The 22,198-nt window shown below is 42.2% G+C and overlaps 1 protein-coding gene across 1 annotated transcript in view; it reads right to left on the bottom strand.

Annotated features, from left to right (window-relative positions):
* dscaml1 (Down syndrome cell adhesion molecule like 1) overlaps positions 1-22,198 on the bottom strand; it is a 95,861-nt gene that overhangs the window by 33,904 nt on the left and 39,759 nt on the right. Inside the window, 3 exon segments of the mRNA XM_029446284.1 lie at positions 526-801; positions 1,851-2,129; positions 2,702-2,848. Coding sequence (XP_029302144.1) covers positions 526-801; positions 1,851-2,129; positions 2,702-2,848 — 702 coding nt within the window.

Below are 22,198 nucleotides of genomic sequence, written 5' to 3'. Positions count from 1 at the left end.
TGCTCTCCACAACTGCACATGTAGAGTGGAAGCATAACATAACTTGCTCTCCAGCATGCATGGTGCAGGTATATATGTAATGTAAACCATGTGGAATTATTGTCTCATTAAAGGTTCAATGTGTCATTTCGAACCACCTGCTCCAAAGACATAGGAGGCAGTATTTCACCTCTAAACTGGGTCCATACAGTCTCTAACGTTCATATTTTAGTTGTAGTAGTTTGGCATATTTATTGCATTCTAATTAATTATTTATATTGTGTATTGTATTTACTGCTGTGTAATACCTGTCAGTCAGTCAGACTGACAGGTATTACACAGCAGAATACCAAAATTTGAGCAAACTGCTGAAGATCAGAGTTAAAAAAAACACTGCTATTTTATAATCTTCAAGGGGCTGATCCATTTGTGTTTACTGGGGAGCTAATGTTAACCAGGGGCTGTAGTTTGTGTAACGTTATGACAGTCCCACCTGCATATACATTCATGATCATACACAGTCATGGTAATCCCCTCTGTCCTCACCTTCCAGCAGTATGATGGAAAAGTCCTGGGCGGTCTGGCCCTTGCGCGTGGCAAAGCACTGGTAAGCTCCCGAGTGTCTTTTTTGTGCAGCAGAAATGAACAATGTCTCGTTGTGAGCCCCCTGGATGGAAAAGTGCTGATCGGGCAAGACAGATTCTGTGTTACGGTACCAGGACACCATAAAGTGCGGGGAACCCTGGACGGCACAGGATAGGATGACTGTGCTGCTGATCCCCGTCTTCAGGTTCTTGGGAGACAAGGTGACCCGCAGTGGATCTAAAGATAGAAGAAGAAAAAGAGAGAAAGAGGTGCTTTTTGAAATTTCAGTCATACCTTCTCGTCACAAGTTACAACCTAAACATTGAAGTTACAGTACTTGGTGGTATCACTTGCATTGCTGAATTTAAGCAATTTGAATTGAGTCAGGCCAAATAACACAAATCATATTTTGGTTTGGTGTGATTGTGTATTTGTTGTGTGTCAAGATTTCTTCCATTGCTTTTGTGTGTGTGATAAGCAGCGAGGAAAACCGAGACAGAAAGGGGAGAAAATGTCAGTGAGCAATAAAGCAGCTGGTGTTAAGTGCTGGAGGCTGCTGAATGTGTGTGAGGGAGTGACAGTGCATGTGTAAGACTTTCTTCACGGGCAATAAGTGCATGTACTGTAAGTGTGTGTCCAAATGTGTGTGTATGTGTACCACCTTCTATGGCCTGTCATAGGAGGTTTGTGGGTTGTGCAGTGATGTGCCCTGTGGCCAGTCTGCCTAGTGTCCACTAACTTCACCCTTTTCCCAACCCCACTCCTCTATCCGCCTCCTCCCCATTGTTCTCTCCACAAGTGTTCCATCTTTTCTACACACGTCCTCACATGTCTTTCATTCATACACACAACATTATGAAATTCTCTCTGTCCTTCCCTCCCTCACCCACGTCCTCGGTAAACAGAGCGACAGGCCTGCACGACCACCGTTCCACTCTGTCACTGTAGAAACGCCTCGCTGGGGTTTGAGAGAACAGCGGGGCAACGAGCCGTCCTTAGAGATCAAGCTCACGCTCGGCCCAGGCAAGGGTTGGTTGGAGGGGGGGCGTGTCGGAGGCACAGGGCCAGGGCAAAGTCTACAGAGCTTATATGATGTCTCCATTCCACCTGTCCATGACCTGACATCATACTTCATCACTTCTGTCCATCTCACTTTCGCTTCAACTGTAGTGGTCGGTGTTAAACTTTGGAGGTCAGGAAAGGTAGAGACAGCGCTTGGTGCTTTGTTGTGTGCTGAATATTGGAATCTTATTATTCTACTGTACTCTCTTCAGTCCTTTACCCACCTATGACGTTAAGGTGACCTGTCACCTCTTTGGAGCCAAAGCTGTTGGTGACCTCACAGATGTAGTTGCCGCTGTCCTCGAGCCTCAAGTCGGAAACGGTGAGGCCAGTGATGCGCCGCGTCCAGCGGGAGTCTGCAGGTAATGGCCGACCATCCTTTAGCCATCGGATGGTGGGGTTTGGGTATCCGGATGCGATGCAGGGCAGCTCCACGCTTTGCCCCACCTGCACCTCACCGGACTGGAAACTGTCCAGCACTGACGGGGTGGACTCCGTAGGGTCTGTGGGTGAAGCACGTCACAGAAATGATATATTCAGTTGGAATCATCAGTACTTTTAGCATATTGTTTAGATAAATATGGTAATATGGTAAATATGATGCTACCGCTAGCAGAAGGTTAGCATAGCTTAGCACAAAGACTGTAAACAGGGGAAAACAGCTAGCCTGGCCACACGTAATAACTTCCCGTTTTTGCTAACTGCCCGTAAAACTACAACTTGTTGTTTTTACACTTCAGTTTTATTATAAATTACACAAACAAGATACAACATTTACTGAGCTTTAGTGGAGCTGGTAGGTGGATTATCTTTGCAGGTTAGCTGTTTCGCCCTGTTTCCAGTCTTTATGCTAAGCATCTCCTTGCTCCAGCTTGATATTTACCGTACCGAGTGGTATCGATATTCTCATCCACCTCTTGGCAAGAAATTCAATAAGCGTATTTCCCAAATGTTGAACTATTCCTCTAAAACTTGAACCCTCAAACTCGGTCTTGTAAGTCTATTAAAGAATACAACTGTAAAAGACACTGCTCACATACTCATGCTTTGGAAAAGGTAACTTTATGTTGCCTACCCATAACAGAGAGCCTGGCTCCATTGCTCTGGCGAGTCTCTCCACTGTACTTGTGCTTTGTGATGCAGCGATAGGTGGACAGAGCATCTTCCTTCTGCACTTCTGAGATATACAGAGCACCAAATGAGGTCAGGAAGAAACGGTTACCTGTGTAGGACAGTAAAGAGGGAAGAGGGAAGAGAGGAGAGAAGGATACGTTAGTCAACATATTTGACAAACAAATTATAACAAAGGCATATCATTCGCATATAAAGCATTGCGAGGGTTTTACGGATAGAAGGGGCCGTGTGCTGTACAGATTGTAAAGCCCCAAATGTGTGATCTGTGATATTGGGCAATATAAATAGCATTGACTTGACTTGTGGCTATAGCGATGTATGTGCATTGGGAAGGGTCCTTGTCTATTTCAGACATTTGAACTTTGAGCATCACTCTGTCTGTTAAAAGGTGAAGATTGTCTAATCAACTGTTCAAGCCAACAATCACATTTGGAGGATTGTGATTTAGTCATGATGGATTATCTATTTATTTTTCTTTATTTTTTAATTAGATTCCATACTGTCCACCATGGGGCTTTCTTGCCTTCACTATGGCTCAATAATATCTGTAAGTATCTAAAACGTAAGGGCTTCATTACACAATATTCCTCTTACAAATAAAAAGTTGACTTCCTACAGACATTACTTAATCTGACGTTGTAGTACTGATACACTCACAAAAGTCACCCTAGTTTAAAAAGTCACATAGTCTTTTTAAACAAGTGAAGAAAAGATAAACCTTATATCACATAAAATGCCCTGTCCACACACTATAAAGTGTATGGATGTAAATAAAACTTGTGTTTCACAATGTGCAATTCTTCACAAATAGTAGATGCTCGCATATATTTTCTAGTTCTATTCACTATTCTTAGAGCAGTATATATATTCTTGTTTCACTGTATTCATTATTTTGTCATTTCAAAATGTTTGCAAGTGCTGGAAAAAAAGAAAACTGAGCAAAGAAAAACTGCTATTGGGTGAGGGAAAGGTTGTGCTGCTATTGAAGTAGATGAGAGAGGCCAAACTCTCCAACATAAGACCCTCTTGACAAACCTTGAGCACATTTCTCAGAGAAATCACAGATTTTAAAAGCAGAAGAAAAAACAGGACTAGAAGATACATGTCTTTAAAAGACCCAACCATAGTACTTGAACACATGGGAGCTTTTAATGTACTCTGTCACATCCACCTAGTGAGACATATACAATAGAGAAAGAGAGAAGAGAGGGGGAAGTTATTGTAGGTGTTAATAATTGATGCGTCTCTGTGTGTTATGGTAACAGCAGATTAGTGTCATTTTCATTTCACATCGGTGACTGCTTGGTCTCCCTCTGATTTATCTACATGTCAATACAGACAGCATTTGCATGTGTGTGTATGTGAGAGAGAAGATGAAGAGAAGAGAGCGGTGGAAGGAGAAGAGACGAGGAGAGTGTATTTCGATGTTTGATTCTTTCCGCTTCTCTGAATCTTTTTGTATTCTGTTCCCCCAAAGGGTTATATTAGACAGTGTGCACTTCAGAGTTTGTAGTAGATTGCAGATTGTTCGGTTATGCGGATGCTATTGCAGTTTGTTTATGTGTGTCAGTGTGTTTGTGTGAACATTCTGGCTGTTGTTTGCTGTACATGATGTTTCAATGTCTCTTTGCAATGTTGACAAAGAGGACTTGAGTAAAACACAGGTGCATTGAATAGTTGAATACTGAAAAGATATGCCGTACACACACACACACACACACACACACACACACACACACACACACACACACACACACACACACAAACACACACACACACACACACACACACACACACACACACACACACACACACACACACACACACATATACACACACACCTCAAAGCAATAGGTCAGCACCTTGTCACAGCAAATTTATTCTGAAACACTTATGTTGTTGATGAAAAGAGGCTGCTGTGGTGTGAAAACTCCATTTAAGCCACAGTTTTGGGTGGTTTTTATTTTGTTCTTTTTTGTTAATACCTGTAGTTAATAATCTGATTTTCCCAGTTCTTATTCCTATGTTTTGATTGACAAAATGTATGTTTATTAATTACGTGTTTCTGCACGTATGCATGTACAAATGTCAATACATGATTTTCGGCGTGTCTGATTGTCAATGAACATGTGTAGATATGAATGTGCAAGTAAGTATGAATAAGCTGGTGTGTGTGTGTGTGTGTGTGTGTGTGTGTGTGTGTGTGTGTGTGTGTGTGTGTGTGTGTGTGTGTGTGTGTCTCCTGCCACAATGTGAGCAACAGCAATCGATGCATTTTATAGCCGCACAACTCCATCCAAAAGAGATTTATTAAAACAAAGAGGACTGGCCTGGCTCCCTGGCTCCCTGCCACACACACACACACACACACACACACACACACACACACACACACACACACACACACACACACACACACACACACACACACACACACACACACATACACACACACGCTCTATCACTCTAACAAGAATGAGATGTGAAGAAGACTGAAGGCTTTACCTCTACTGTAGAGTCGAAGCTGCCAAGTTTTGAATGACTAAACTAAATGTGCATTATTCCAAATTACGGTAGGGCTTTTAATTCATTGTTCATTTAACTCGTTATCAATTAATCTGTTTAATATTTATCAAATGATTCTATATGTCAGGAAATTGTGAAAAATTGTGAAGAATTTCTAAAAACCCAAGGACACGTTGTTCAACCAAGCCAAAGATTTTTAATTTACAATGATACAGGATAAATTGAGTTTTATTTAGATTGATTTGACTTGAATTTTAATACTTAATAATTAAAAAAATACTTGTAATAATAATAAGTTATAATCAAACAGTTGTTGATTTATTTTTTGCCGACTAATCGATTGACTAATAATTTCAGCCCATACAATCCCCGTCAGATCTGTCAGACTGATGTTTCCAGAGACAAAGTTTACATTTTACTTATGTAAATACTATCTGTGTGTAACTGGGCTGACATATTTCTGAATCTATATATATATATATATATATATATATACACATATCTACTGTATATATACATACATACCTATACACAAACACACACACACACACACACACACACACACACACACACACACACACACACACACACGTAACTGTCAGCCTGTGCATCGGCATGTATATGTGAAAGTTCACACACGTGTTTTCATGTGAGTCAGACTGTTGTGCTGAGTGCTAAGCGACGTAAGCTGTAATTTTTCAAGCCTGCCCTTTTGTTACAACCTGGGTATTAAGCCTTACAGGATAATATGCACTTGGCGAGTAGAACCCTGTATGAAACACTGCTACACCCTGTCACAACATGCCTGGAGAGAGGAAGACAGACCAGAAGGGGGTGGAGAGGGGAGAAAGCAGTGGGTAGAGTAAGAAATTCAGAGATGGTTAAGAATGGAGAGAAAAGAGAGTGGTGCAGGGGACATTAATGAGAAGGAGCGTGTCAACGCTGGTATTAAAGGAAACGTATTATACTATTCTTCCATATTTTATTCCTCAGGTACAGGCATAGGTATTTCTTTCTGAATAATGAATTAATTGTTCAGTCCATAACATGTCAGAAGATAGAGTCCATCACAGAGTCTAAGGTGACATGTTAAAATGTCTTGTTTTACATCAAACAAAGCATGATGGGAAGTGTAGTATCGCAACTCAAAACCTCCCAAACTCCATGAAGAGAAACATCTATCGATTGATATACATGTATTTGCTGTGTGTTAAAAACTAAATAAAATATGACAAATTGTGCAAATCTGAGTAGCCTTAATTACCTTGGAAAAAACAATATACCAGGCATGCCCAGGTACAGCATGTAGTGACATAAAGTAAATAAAGGGAGTAACAACTGATCAAAAACAGCCAGTTCAAATGGACAAAAGATTGATTAATTATCAGAGATGTTGTTGATCAATTCATCATTTCAGCACTAGAGTGCTTATCAAGAGAAATTAAGTATTATTCTCGCCTACTACTCTTCACTTCCTCTCTCCTCTTTTCACTGCTGCTCTTTCTACCTGATATCTAATTTCTAGTCACTGCCTGCTCTCCTGCTGTCTGTGGAGATGTGACACACCTAAAACAGCGGAGAGGGTGTCGGCTGCGATGGAGGGAGGCAGTGGAAGAGAGGAAGAGGCTGACCCTACAGGGAGGACGACGGCAGATGGAGATTGATGGAGGGAGAGATAGGGAGATAAAGAGAAACATGCCGTTGGGAGTGACAGAGAAGGGAGTGAGAGTGAGAGGGATGAGGGGCCTGCAGGCCTGAGAGCCACACATGGGTAAAAACAATTCCTCTACGTCTCTCTCTCTCCCTCTCTCTTTCTCCCCTTGCAAGCCTCTCCTTGTGGGAGAGAAGATCAATTCTCGTCTAGTCTGCCTACGCCTCCAGGAGTTTGTTGTTGTTGTTGAGTGCGTGTATGTATGTATGTGCTTCTGTCTCTGCCTTTTTTTTTGCTGTGGGAGGCAGGATGAGATTTTTTTTTAGGTCTATCCCACACCCAAGGGAGGTGCAAAATCCCCTCACTTCCTCCTTATTTCCCAACCCTCTCCTCCCCTCCTTTTGCTCCTTTTCCATCTGCGTGACATCTATTCACCATTCCCGGCCTCTCTTCCTCCAGTCTCCCCTCTGCCCTCTACCTCTTTATATCTCTCCCTTTTTTCCCGTCTAGTCCATGCTCCTCTTCCTTCTCTTTCAGGGGGGTCTGTAAGTAATGGAATCAGTTCAGCTGATCAGCCTGAGGCAGGAACTCAAGTCAAGTGCAGAGTGAAGATGCTGCTGGATCTGTGTGTGTGTGTGTGTGTGTGTGTGTGTGTGTGTGTGTGTGTGTGTGTGTGTGTGTGCGCGTGTGCGTGCGTGTGTGTGTGCATGCATGCCAGAAATCCCACAGACAGACACATACATGCAAATAACGAGACAAGGGAGAGAAAGACGGACACAATGAAAAAAGGATTAGGGAGCCCTGGAGCATCACTTGTCTTCCCCAAAGTTCCCCCAGAGAGAGGACACCCCTCTTCTTTGAGATAGGCTGGAGAGTTGGAGGAGGGGAAGGGCAGGTGAGATGGAGGAGGAGGTAAAAAAAATGGAGGCAGAACATGAAAGGATGCAGCAAAGGCGCTGCTAAATATATCCTATTATAGTATATGGCTGCAATCTTCAACAAATTATCGTGAAACAGGGAGGGAAAAGAATAGCAACATAATAGATCATAAAGAGCAAAAAAACCGAGGAGAGTAAATGATAATGGTAAATTAGGAAAGCTGTAGCCAGCGTGGAGGTTGGGAGGAGAAGAGGATCAGATCAGACAGGAAACAAAGATAAAAAAAAAACTAACTAAGAAAAGATTTACATATTTTGAGATGCTGGCTAGACCATGGAGAAAAGAAAGAGACAGAAATAGATAAAATAGCGAGGGAAAACAAGAAAAGAAAGTGATATCGGAGAGAAACAGAGCAAGAGAGGAAATGGCGCAAGTAAGGGGGTTTGTTCTTAGTGCTGCCATGCAAATGAAGGCGGCGCTGCAGCAATGCTAACTAACAGCAATTCACACTGTTGGACTCATCACTTATTAATGCTCTACGGTTCCCCCCTCCTCCCTCCTCTTTCTCTCTCCCTCTCTTTACCCATTCCTCTCTCCCCTGCTCTCACCAGAATCTCTCGTTTTTTGTTCGCTCTCTCGCTCGCTGTTGCTAGGGCCCGTGCACTCACGTGACAACAGCTGGGTAGGGGGCGCTGCGGTGGCACACAGCGACATGTGCAAGTGTGCGTTTCATGAGTGCTGTGCATGTGTGAGTGTGCAGGCTTTGTGTGTGTGTGCGGCAGAGTACCCTTCATTAGAGGTAAAAACGAAATCAGCCATTTAAATGATAGCGATGGAGATCAGAGGAGAGGAGAGAAACTGCAGAATGGATCTGTAATTGGTTCACAGGCCTGGCCTATAGGCCACAGAGGAGCTCAACACATCTCTCTCTGTGCATCATGGCTTAAGATGCATCGATCTTAACTTTATTAATCAACTATTAATGCATCGGCCAATCACCAAAAACAGAGCTGTGTGCAAGGCGAAGGGTTTTGTAAAAAATGTGCCGTTATAAAAATCTACATAAGTACAGTTTCTAATATCCATGCTCATGAGAAGTGGTGCAGATCAGCACCACGGACAGCTCTGCTGCTGCAGAACACAATAGGGAAACCTTCTTGTTTAAAGTCTCATCATAAACTCTAAAAACAAATGCTTTGGCTCAACAATAAAAACCAATGCAACAGTTTACATGTTTTGGAGGTATCAATTTCTAATGAAATACTCAAACTACACTGAGTTAGGCGAATTAGCTTTTCTTCTACAATGAAATGTATTTTTAAGTATCACTTTCTTAATATTTGCATAAACTCAAGTTTTTAAGTCGATTACTCACAAAAATTAAGTTGTTCCAACTCGTTTTTACACAATATATAAAAGTCATTTATAAGTGAAAAGCTCTTAATTACCATAATTGTGAAAACACCTTTTTAAGTTGACAATCGTTTTGCCCAAATTCATTTATTTAGTATAATTTATTTGTAAATGAAATAGTACTCACCTTGAAAATGTCTGTCACAAATGTGTTCAGCCGACAGGTCCTCTAACTTAACTTAACGGTCTAAATATGTCCTGGCTTTTAAAGTGGGTAGGGGAGGGGACATGAAATAATGAACTCAAGGTCAAGAAAAATTAAGTTATCAAGCCAATTTAATTTAGTTACTACAACATGAATTTTTGTTTTAAATCAATTAATGCAAAAATATTACACACAATATTTTTTTTAGTAATTATATTTAGATAATTATTATATCTCAACGACACATCGAAAGAATGTTTGCAACTTAAAAGGTTAATTTAAATCAATATATATATATATATATATATATATATATATATATATATATATATATATATATATATATATATATATCTTGCAACCATACATTTAAGTAAATGGTGGTAATAATAGGTACCCTGAATTACTACGGTACGGATGTGTGTGTGTGAGTAGTGGTAGAGTAATAAAATAGTAATGTGGCATATGGCCCAGTGTTAAAGCCCAGCCTACCAGCAGTAAGTCAACTCCCTGCAAGAGTAACAGTGCATCTAACATTGGAAACAAGGTGGGTGTATTTGTGATGGGAAAATACTGTGTGACAAATTCACCATATATAACAAAAGCGCATAATAGTCAATGTAATGGTTTCACAAACAAGCAGCAAACTATCACAGGCTGGAGAAACCTTGCAAGAAGCCGAACATACAAGAGGATCAGTGAAGTGCACAGAGCCGCAGCAAGAGAGCACAGACAGCGACACACATGGCAACACAGCAGTCATCCAGCAGTATAGCTAGAACAAATGTGACACTATGTTGGGCCAGGTTAATGTCAAGTTTCTTAAGTAGTCCCAACATGAAAAGTGAAGTGAAGTGAAGTGTGAAGTAATAACCACTCTTGGTAAACAATGATCACAACATTGCTTCTATGGTGGACAGTTGTTTCTGCATATTTTGATGCTTCAACATGATGCATGTCCATCTATTGTATTATGGTGTTCTTCTACTTATCTGAGAGTGACATGTGACGAGTACGTACACGTGGTATGTCCACTGAAATACCAATAATTCTAATAATTAGACTTATGTAGTTTGATACTATTTTCCTCTTTGTATTAGTTCTAATGATGTATGAGCCTGAGGACATCAGGACTGAAGATCGGTGGTTCAATCGTTTTACAGAGAGGTTCAATCAATGCTATGCATAACAACAGCATGTCATCATGCCAAAAATAAATGTATGCAATAATTAAATTGAAAAAATCACATAAAGCATTTGTTCTTTCAATAGTAAACAGGTAAAGACGATGTTTTTCAGAGTGAGAAAGAATAAAAGGAGTCGGTCCTGATTCCTCCTCCTCCTCCCCCCGGCTAATTTATTTGATAATTACCAAGGGCCCATTATGGCTGATTCAAGGAGGCACTGGGAAGGCCTCCTAAAAGCTATTTCATTTGAGCTGCTCATACTGTATCTAAGCGCCCTCCTTGCGTCATACATGCACACAAACAGACACACGCACCATATAAAACATGGCTTGTACAACTGTGAGTCCATTCAAACCCAACATGTAATTAACACCCTCACCCCACCTTCACTCACATCTAGAGGCATGAGAGTGTTCATGTTTGTGTGTGTCTAAAGCATGCACATGTGCACCAGTGCATACATGCATGTCTGTGTGTGTGTAGGGGCTGAAAGGTTGGCAGGGGTGAAGGATAATAAAGATTGGATTCTAATAAAATGCTCTCATCCTCCTAAATCCCCCTACCTGCCATATTAACACCCCCATTACAAGGGCAGATGAATGAAAATGAACAGAGCTGTGGTGTGATTCCCCGAATCAATACCACTCCCCTCCTCCTCTGTTCCTCTCCCGCCTTCAAACCCGCCCTCTCTCCCATCATCCTTTTCTCTGCTGCTATAATTTTCCTATTCTCCTCTCCTCTGTTGGGTCTGAAGAATTGACATGTGTTTGACAAAGGGAAATCTACACCTAGCGACAATAGGCTCTCGTCCTATTCGAGCCTCTCTCTCTCTAGTATGAAATGAATGACACTTGCTCCTATCTCCTCTCTATTCACATTCAAAGTAGTCTATAATATTTAAGTGCTTCTGAGAACAAGCCAGATACAGAAAGAGCCACAAGGATGTTATATTACTGCCACTTTCTTTTGACTCAACCAGAATCAAAAAAGCTTGCTTAAGGACTGCGAATAGGTTGTGTCGAAAAAAATAGGAGAAGGTTAATAAAGGAGAGTATTTGAGTCTCGGTTTCTATGAGGACAGGACACACGCGGTTACCAGACGCAGAATAATCGAAGGGAAAACACAGATACACACTCAGCCTATTCTTATCTCTCTACAAGTGTTTCGGTTTCCAGCTCCAACCCTTCACCTTCTTACCCTCCTCTCCTGCTTTGCTTCGTCTGTTTCAATATGATGCGCTGATTTGAGGATAGGTATGAAGAGGACTAATGCACTCATTAAAAAAGCATGCTTCACCGTCAAATGCCAGCTGCCACCCTCCCCAACACCACCACGTCTCCTGTTTTCTTTGTCTTTCCCTGTCTCGATATCTATCTGTTTCCTTGGTTTCTCTGTTCTCTTCCTCTGTGTCTCTTCCTGCTGCTGTCTCTCCGTTTCTCTTTCTATATCTGTAGTTAGAAGGTGACACCCCGTACACCCACACACCCCTCACCCTCTCTGAGCAACTCATGCATGAGACTAAAGAGAGAGAGAGAGAGAGAAAAAAAAAGAAAGGAAGAAGAAAAACAAATAAAGGAAATGGAAAAATGCACTCATCCAAACCAAAAGAAATAGAAAGAGGGAGAAATCTGATAATCTGTCTGTTTTTATCATCAGCCCACTCCCCGTGTCTTCATCTCTGTCTTTCCCTCTGTGATGGTTAAAGGCCTCTACCACACTTAAACAACCTTAATTGGAATGGCCATACATATTCAAGCAGCAAAATGGAGGCAGGGGTGGAAGGCTGGATGAAGAGAACATAGTTAGAAAACAGAAAGTAAAAGATAAAACTCAAAGCAGCAAAGGTGACACAAGAACACCCAGTTCTTCCTCAGATTGCTTGCATGTTTTTCTTTTCTGTTAAAATAATGTTCTGTATGCCAGAGGGCACGCACAAACACACAACCCAAAACAAATGGCTCCAACTACATTTATCTGCGATTCTATTTGGTCACTGACAATGACATACACAAACACGTACCCCAGACTTGTCAACATGCGGTGCATTGTGTCGCTTTTATCTTTAATTATTTAGTCTCATAGATAATAGATAGAGACATGCTCGCCAGTCATGAGAAGGCTTACGGGACATATCTAATACATTATAAACACGCACACCGCAATACCACACATACAAACAGAGTTAGGTCTACTGAAGCGTGACCTTGTTTCTGTTGTGGAAAACACAAAAACAACGGTGTGTGAACGGTCTAATTTCACACACAGGTCAGTTTTGTGTGATTGTCATCCATTATGCAGAGGAAGACAAGGCAAACAGGGAAAAGAGTGCAGCACGGTGGCTTTCTGTTTAGCTGTTGAACTTGATTTCTCCGTCTTCTTGTGGCAACTTAAGGACGCTGTGTAAACGCAGGTATCTGCACACATACAATGCTGCTGCTTGTGTGCATGAGGGAGTGCGAGAGACGGGGAGAGCGCCGGCACACATGTGATAAACTCTCACACAAATCAATAAAGCCTTGCCCTTTGTAAAGCCATGTTGTCCTCAGTGGGAGTACTACAGTGCCACAGCATGTAAGCAGCAGCACGGTGACACATACTGCATCTCAGGGAGCACGGGGGTCACCAGGGAGCAAGGCCTGTGTGCGGCTGAATGCACCTTGCATGGCAGGCGAATGTGAGGAGCGAGGCAAGGAGGGAGGGGAAGGAAGTGGGGGTGGAGGGCGAAAGTCCTGCAATTCTCCTACGCATTCCTTCCCTGGCCACCCTCGTTCGCCAGTGCCACCGTGATGATGCACCTTCACCGCTGTTGCTGGGCATCTTGGCGACAGAGACCCAAAAGAGGATGAAGAGGAGGAGAAGGAGGTGGAGTTAAAGCAGGAGAACCAAATGAGGGATGATGGGAAGCTAAAGCGCTGCAGAGACAGATGTTTCAGATTGGAGTGGAGTAGTGGTGACATGCTAAAAGCGGATCCCCCAGACGTTGTGGGGAGGCCTGAGGGGCCAGGAGTACCCGAGGTACGTGCTTATAGAGGGGGGTGGGGGGGGGGGGGCACCACAGCAGCAGCAGCTCTCCCTGCATCCCTGCCTGGCTGTCTCTCTGTCTCTTCTGCCTCACTGCCCCCCTACACTCTGTCCCACTTTAGTCCAATGTCACTGCCATAGCAAGGGGGAGGGGACATAAAAAAAGGGACAGAAGGAAGAGAGAGAAAGAGAGAAAAAGAATGAAAGCATAGAGGAACTAAGAGGGAGAGAAGGAGGAAAGACAGACTGGGGACTTGAAGAAAAAGAAAGATCCCAGAGAGTATGATGATGATGATGAGGCCACTGATGCTGGAGGAGAGTACAGGGAGTCCAGCTAAGGTGCCATTTCACGCTTTCATATAACCAGATTTCTCTCTTCCTCTCTCACAATCCCTCGTCTGGGAATTATTTTGTCTCCTTGTCACACAAACGTACCGCAGTCAGCATATGTAGAGTTACACAAGCAGTCAAGCACAAAGCCCCCATTGCAGATACATGTATGTGCAGGCACACGCTTGCACACGCCTGCATACACACACAGAGTGGCTAGCCAGGCGTGCTTTGTGGTCTTGTCAGCTGATCCAGCGTCCCATGGCCTGGTGATGTGTGATTCTAGGGAGATAAGCATGCTCAACAGGACAACAGTACGATAACCCAAACGGTTCAATAAACACTATGTTTCTTTCTCTTTGCTGGGCTTTGATACTGTTAAATGTATTAACTGCCCTACAATCCATTTACCATTACAGATAACGGCCTGCATCTCAATGGACAAACACTATTTAGAGCTGGCTTTTACACTCTATGAAGTAGGCACATCTTCTTTTTAGCAGTCCATTTTGTTTCCACATTCGATTAAAAGCTCATAAACACACAGAAGAACGACTTCGGTGAATGCACCATTGGCCTTGACCATTCTAGTTGTTCAGTGTGTTTGGAGGTTCACCGAGTGTAACAGATTTGTCACAATCAATGTACTGTAGCTCTCTCATCTTTGTCATGACTGACAGAAGTTAAACTTACCTGCTTACAAACAATTACCGTAGCATTGGATTTACTCAAAGGTCTTGTGAATCAAATTCCTTACTGCGTACCGTAAGCGGAGGTAGTAAAGAAGAGACGTCCCGATGATCCTCTCCGCTGTCCTCACCACTCTCTGCAGAGACTTCCAGTCTGTGGTGTTTCCAGTTGCATCTCTACCTGGTCTGGAAACTGCAACACCTCAGACTGGAAGTCTCTGCAGAGAGTGGTGAGGACAGCGGAGAGGATCATCGGGACGTCTCTTCCTTCCATCAGAGACACTGCTAATAAACGCTGCATCACCAGAGCCCAGAACATTATAAAAGACCCCACTCACCCCCACCACGGCCTGTTCTCCCCGCTGCCCTCTTGCAAGAGGTTCTGCAGCATAAGGAGCAGAACAACCAGACTCTGCAACAGTTTCTTTCCCCAAACTGTCAGACTGTTGAACCAAAAATAACTTTCTCTCCTGAGCAATGTGATGTGAACTCCACTCTAAGGACTCTTAAATGTATATATTTTATAGAGTGTATATATGTTATTTATATAAAGTACATTTATATTTTAAGTACACACTTTATTTTATATTTATGCATCAGCACCACAACACTTTTAAATATTTATGACCAATTACTCAGTCACTTTTACAGTAAGGACAACAACATTTCATTTGAATTGTACATTGTATAATCTCATAATGACAATAAAGTTTTGATTGATTGATTTGCTATCCTGCTACTTGCCTGTAAGCAAGATAACATTGTATTAAATAAAGGAGCTCTGACAAATTCATGGTAAAAGAAACAATATGTGCAACATTGAGAATATAGGAGAACGACATGTGTGACCCTGGAGGATGTTCTGGATGTACTCTGCAAAATATATTTTTTTAATTTAGGTTCAAAAGAAAGAAATCAGGAAAACATGAGCAAATGAACACAATGAAATAATTCAATGAATTGACAAAAACTGAAGATAATTTAGCTTTGAATGTTTTACACATGCAGACACCTTGATGAGTTTTGAAGTAATTGTGTACCTGGCGGCCAAAGTCATATGCTGACATTGTAGAACAAAGCCATTACAGATAAGAATATAGGAAAGTGGGAATCAATTCTAACAATCATATCAATTATATACGCCTGCAAAACTCAAAACTTCTCAGTTTTACAGACGCAGTATCACAACAGCACACATGCAGCCAGCATCCACCGTTTACAACTTACGTACATTTACAGTAATATAATGGGACAAAAACCAAAGATCTGTCTCATCAAGTGCATTGTGCATTAGGGGAGAGGACAGCTCGAAGTGTAGCTTGAATTGTTGACTGCACACAGACTCATTGAGTACAATGTATCTGATGTTTGCTTGTTGTTCTGTCAACCAATGGTTTCTCTCGCTGAAGAACATTTAAATCACCTTGTCTTCTATTTGTAACTGAAGAAAATGCCGCTTCTGAAAGCTTCCTAGGCAAGAGTTATGAATTGAAACGGCATTTCACCCAAATTAAATTCAGGTTATACGGTTACAACTCATAAATAGATAAGAAATATATAGGGTGAACACACAAAATATAAAATAAAAAACTACATTTTGCTACAGTAAGGGAAAGAGCAGGGCACTAATACACAACAGCAAAATGTATTACTTGATGCCAGAACCATCAACCTCACTGATGCTATAATTGCATTTGTAAATTGTTTGAAGGAGAGGTTCATCCTTCTCTTCCCACTTCATTCCCACATGTCTTTTACTTCATCTGTCTCTCCCATCCTCCTGTCATCCTCAGTACCCTAAATCTGAGTTTGGCCACTCCATCCTGTTATATGCTCACATACATCAATCTCTTTCAGCTCAAACAACTGCAGTTCAACCTTCCCTTGTCATTTTTTACCCCGCCTCACCTCACACCTATCAACAGACCGGCTAATGTCACTGGAGAACACTTTAAGAGCAGCTCTAACGTCTTCAAATGCCCCCACATCAGCACAACATGCATCATGTAGTTGAAGTTCTCTTTGTAACTGAACTTCAAATCGATGTGAGAGAGCACAAACACACCCACAACATGGTGTGGACATGGGCTCTTGTCATCTTAATCACATTATATTGAATTGTATTTTGCGTGTCGAGGGATCGTGTGGATGTCTGGGGACGTCTCCTGTTAATGATGACCCAAACGCACCAGTGGATGAACTCTCTTGGTACAGATACATATGGATCCAACCATGTAGAACAGAGCAGGATAGCATGAAAGAGCCTTGGCAATCTCCTGGCCCCTGCCCGTGCCCCCACCTCTTACACACATCTAACCCTCCCCCTCCGCCTCCTCTGTCCACTGTCCAATCCCTACAGTCCTCAACATCCCTCCCTAAAGAGTGGGAGGTCTCATCAAGAGCTGGCACTGAGATATGGCAGTTTGGCTAGAGGTGGCATTGCCAAGGTCACTCTGCATGTCTTGTGCGTGTGCCACAATCTCTGTTGCATCAATTCCAACATATAATATTTGGATACAAGAACAGGGCAGACATGGTCCACTTTTGAATTTCAGTTTATAATGCAGTATGCAGAGTTGAGGCCATCTTATGAGGCTGCTTAACTGTCTGCCTGCAGTGTCAGAAAAGGCAAGGCTTGCTGCTGCTGCTTGGTTTTAATGGGCCAGCAACTGAAGCTGAACCTCAAATCATCATAATGAGAGAGAATGAGATCCATATACGCAAGGGGGAGGAAGGGAAGGTAGATAAGGAAATTGGGTTTGAGAGAGAAAGACGGGGGAGTCAAAGAAACAGAGGGGGGTGGAGAGAAAGGGAGACATAAGGAGAGGGGAAAGAGGGGTGAGAAATGAGAGAGATTCCTCTGCATCTCTGATTTGCTTGGGTGATATTCATCAGAGCGACAGAGCGTAGGGGAGGAATAGATGGAGGGAGGCAGCAGCGAGGGAGGGAGGGGGAAAAGAGAGAAAAAAGCACAAGTATTTTTTGTTTCTATAAGCCATTTGTTTTTATTAAGCTTTCCTGCCTGTCCTTGTAGCTGTTTCCTGTGCTCTCCACTGGCTTGTATTTGTTTATGTTTGGTTACAGGGGCATGCCTATAGCGGTATTTACAAGCATAAAGCAAAGTGTTGCATCCAAAATGTCTAGATTTGTTTTCATGTGTTGTGGTTTGACTATAGCGAAGAGAAGGGATAAGATGCAGACTTTACTAGATTTCTCTTATTTTATTTGGCCGCAAATGACATAGTTTCCTGATGTCAACACATCGCATGAAAAGACAGAAACCAACGATGACTTTTATCCTAGCTTATTCTTCTGTGCAAGAGACCTCAACCCACAAACTATTAAAACACATACATGAGTCACAACATTGCACTGGTGACATGTTCTTTCATTACGATGAACATGGCCACTGTAGTTTATTTTGGGTCAATCCCACATTAACTATCCTATTTCCATTAATACTCACGAATGCACCAAATGCATATTCATTAGCATATTCAAATTTACTATATTTGTGACCTGTTTGAAATTAGCATGAGTGCTCCAGACAGGACAGAGAAGTCAGAAAGTATGTATGAGATGTTTGCTCGTTTTTTGTCTTTTCGTGCATCTGTCGACAATAAGAAAAATACAGAATGTAAAATTAGATTATTTCATTTGAAACAGGCCACTTCACTTGCCTTTCAAGTTGAAGTGGAGTGGCTGTTTGGAATAGCCAGAGCACATAAGTAATATGGAAGGTGAAGGTGATTATAATAGCCATGGCCGTAAAAGCTTCACGCTGGAAGGAAAACAAAGCTGAAAAAAATATTAAGAGACTGGGTGCAGTGCAGTGTGGGAGAAGAAGCTGGAAGAGAATGAGTGATGCAGGAAGGAAAGGAGAGTGGGAGAGCGAGGGAAGGAAGGGGGGGATGCAGAAGAGAGGGAATGTGACAGAGTGGTGACAGAGAGAGAGAGCGGAGCGCTGTGTGTGTCAGGACTGTGTGTGTCTCTGTGCCCGTGTCCCCAGGCGCAGGCAAACATTAGCTGCATTAAGTGAGCTGACAGGTCCCTCCCCATTACCACTACTGGTGGCCCAGAGAGGAAGAGAAAGGGAGAGACAGAGAAAGGGGGGAGAAATAGAAGAAACTGTGGTTCTTACCAACTGTCTGTACAATTCAAAACACATGATGTGCGTCCCCTTCTGTGCACATACACGCACACATATTATCATGACATATTTGCATAGAGACAGTGCCTGTATAAAGCAATTTTCATACAATTTTGCATGCTGGCCACAAGCCTGCAAAAATATATGACAATCTTATAAAAATGACATATAAAAACACACATACACCTCACAAACCCACATTTACTCTAAACTCCTGCTACAACACTGCACACACAGTACGAATTCCCTCGGTGTGCAGAAAAACACACTCCATATATCATCCACACTGACAGCCGTGCACTGTCTCATAAGAATGGGTAACTGAGTTTCTAAACTGTACACTGGAATGTCTCTGTGTGTATGCACGTGTAGTGTATCATTTCTCTGCTTAAATATTGATTGTTGTCTGGGGTTCAGGGTTAAAGACCATCTGTGCCTCCACCCTTCAATTATTCAGTCACACGACCACAAACCCCCTCTACCCCAACACACACACACATACACGCACAAATTAGTCCCTGGGGGCTTATTTCCTTTTTTAGTGTATCGTAATAAAGTGAAACTAGGCATACTACACTGTACTATGCAAAATAGCTGAGTTATCCGTTACTGTCACTGTCACTCTGATGAAGTCTCCTTTTTCATATTGCTTCCTGATAACAATGCATGCACACACACACACACACACACACACACACACACACACACACACACACACACACACACACACACACACACAGGCGGCTAGAGTTAAAATGCACACTGTCCATTACATGAGTTTAGCTGCTCGCAGTGGAGTGGCAGGAGGTCAACCCCTGCTCTCTGAGAAAGCAGTACTCTGTGGGGTGCTCCGAGTTAACATCACACTGTGTTAAGGCCAACTCCTCTGACCCGAACAAGAGCACTGAGGACAATAATGAGAAGGGGGGATTGGAGGGGAGGGGGGGAGGGTGGTTGGGTGAGAAGGAAGTGCAAATAGCACAGAGGGAAAGGATGGAGAGAGTAGCGCAAAAGAGTTAACTAGTCGTAGAGACCAAGTGTGTGGGAGAGAAGAAGCAAAGCGGTGAAAGACAGCGAAGGCAAGAGAGGTTGTTGACCTCTGGCTATGGAGCTTGTCACTATAGTGCAGGCAGGGGGGAGTGAGGGGTGGTGGGTGAGGGGGGCCTGTTTGTTAGTGAAGATGTTTTTCCTCAAATGCAATGTCTCCGCTATGCAGTCTGTGAGCATGCTCGTATGTGTGTCTGTGTGTTTGTGTGTAATCTCCCCGGGCAAATCCCTCTTTAGCCAAAGCAGGGAAGAATAGAGAAGAAAAGGAAAAGCCATCTTTATCCAAATCCAATTGCAGCTGGAAGGAGAGAGTAGAATGAGGGAGGTGGAGGAGGAGAAAGGAGGAGGAGCAGAAGACGTTGTAATTTGTCTGAAGGATTACAAGGATTGCTGGCAGAACATGACTGCTGCCTGTGTGTGTGTGCGTGTGCATTTGTGTGTGTGCGAGCCATGGTCTAACCCCATGAATTCAGAGCATAACAACATCAGAGACAGTATGTTTGTAACAGAACTAGAGCAGAAAATAAGAGAATATTTCTGTACAGCCCTGCTCACTCCAGGTAAACATCAAACGCTCCGTGTGACTCAGTTCATGATAACAGCCAGAAGGTTGACTTGGAGGGCAGACGATTAACCCGCTCTTTAGACCAAAGTCATTATTACTTATAACCGTCTCTTTCATAGGAGATCACAGTTCCTTTGGCGCCACCTCCATAACCCTTGTGGTACAATAAAAACACAATTACACATTTATATCACAACTAAAGCAAACTAGACTGTGACCCATAAACCTCTGCTGAGGGTTAAAGTCTTGTGAGGCCAGAAACATGGCAATAATGTGGCAACAATATGGCAGCCATCAAATCTAACCTAATATCAAGTGTGTCCTTGAAAAGAGCAACTGTGTGACCAAATACACGCTGTATACAGACTAGGGTTCGTCTCCAAAAGCCTCTTCCATTTTGGATCAGAATCCAAACTGGTAGATGACTTGTTCATTTATTTTTACCAATTCATTTACATATAATATTAATAATACAGCCCTTACACACACATACAAACTCACACACACCACTTGTGTCGACTCTGGAATCCTTCTACTAAAGAGGTATCCAGACTGTGGAGGGGTTATGGAAAGAAGAGAAAGAAAAGAAACCAGAGGGATGGAAGGAGGGAGTTGAAAAATGGTTGTGGAGAAGAGGAATGGGCTTCCGGTCAGAGTTTGGGTGCCATTGTTTGATGTGATGTGACTGTATAACACACCAGTACATATATATCTGCCTGGAGCAGGGTAAGAGTTAAGGACAGGGGAGTCAGATAAGTGTCAGTGTGAAACAACATCAGTGTCTTTCTCTGTCTCTGTGAGTGACAGTGATACAAGGCAGTCTGCCCCTTGCACATATACACACACATACAACAACACAAACACATACACTCACACACAGGTGCCCAACGGCTCTATGCAGGAACAGCTGTTTAGCTGTGACACACAGCATACACTGAACATCACATCCGATACACAGCAGCTCCTTACCCAGAAACTCATGGACCACAATGACACACAGAAACCGTTGCCTGCTTCACCAAATGCTGACACGCTCTTCTAGGCATTTTATACTGTCAGTTTGCATTTACCAGACAGGCTACACACTCATATATATATCTATGTACAGTATTGTCCTGCAGTATTCTGAGAGGACATGCATTAAATGGATGCAACTAGAGTATATACTCAAAATACAGTAGAGGTTTTGGGCAATATGACAATATACTCCATACAATGCGATTATAGAGATTTGTCAACAGATTTACTACAGGTGTATCGTTAATACCAAGTTAGATAACTGTTTGATATCTGTGGTTTTATTAAGCTGTTGTGGGGCAATGTGTTAAATCAGTGAGCAGGACTTTAGGCTTTTTTTTAACTGCAAACATTTTGACTTGTCAAAGTGATAGGGTGAATGTGAATCATGTACAATACCAAGACTCTGAAACTGAAGCAGCTGAATGGAATTTAGTCATCATTAAATGTATTATTTACACCTGTGCTTTTTCCATTTTCCATAAAAAAGGCCTATTGGATTTATATAATTTTGATTTAATTTGACTATTTAATTTACTGGCTAGTATTGTCAAAAAATACATATTCCTAGCTGGTTATTTTTATCTATACCAAGTAATTATTGACTAACCATAACATTTTAAATAAACATTTTATATATTGATAATACTGTTGTCTTATAAAATGGCACACACCCTTACAGATTTTATCACCTTCTAAGTAGGTTCGTGTTCTGGTTACCCTTGTCATTTTGGATCGGGCTCCCGTTTCACAAAATACTCCAATTGCTAAGCATAAACGATAACATTAAGGTTAGAATTATTAAATTACTTGGGAT

The sequence above is a fragment of the Cottoperca gobio genome, chromosome 13, assembly GCF_900634415.1.
Source record: "Cottoperca gobio chromosome 13, fCotGob3.1, whole genome shotgun sequence".
NCBI lineage: Eukaryota > Metazoa > Chordata > Actinopteri > Perciformes > Bovichtidae > Cottoperca > Cottoperca gobio.
This window is presented reverse-complemented; position numbering and strand designations above follow the sequence as displayed.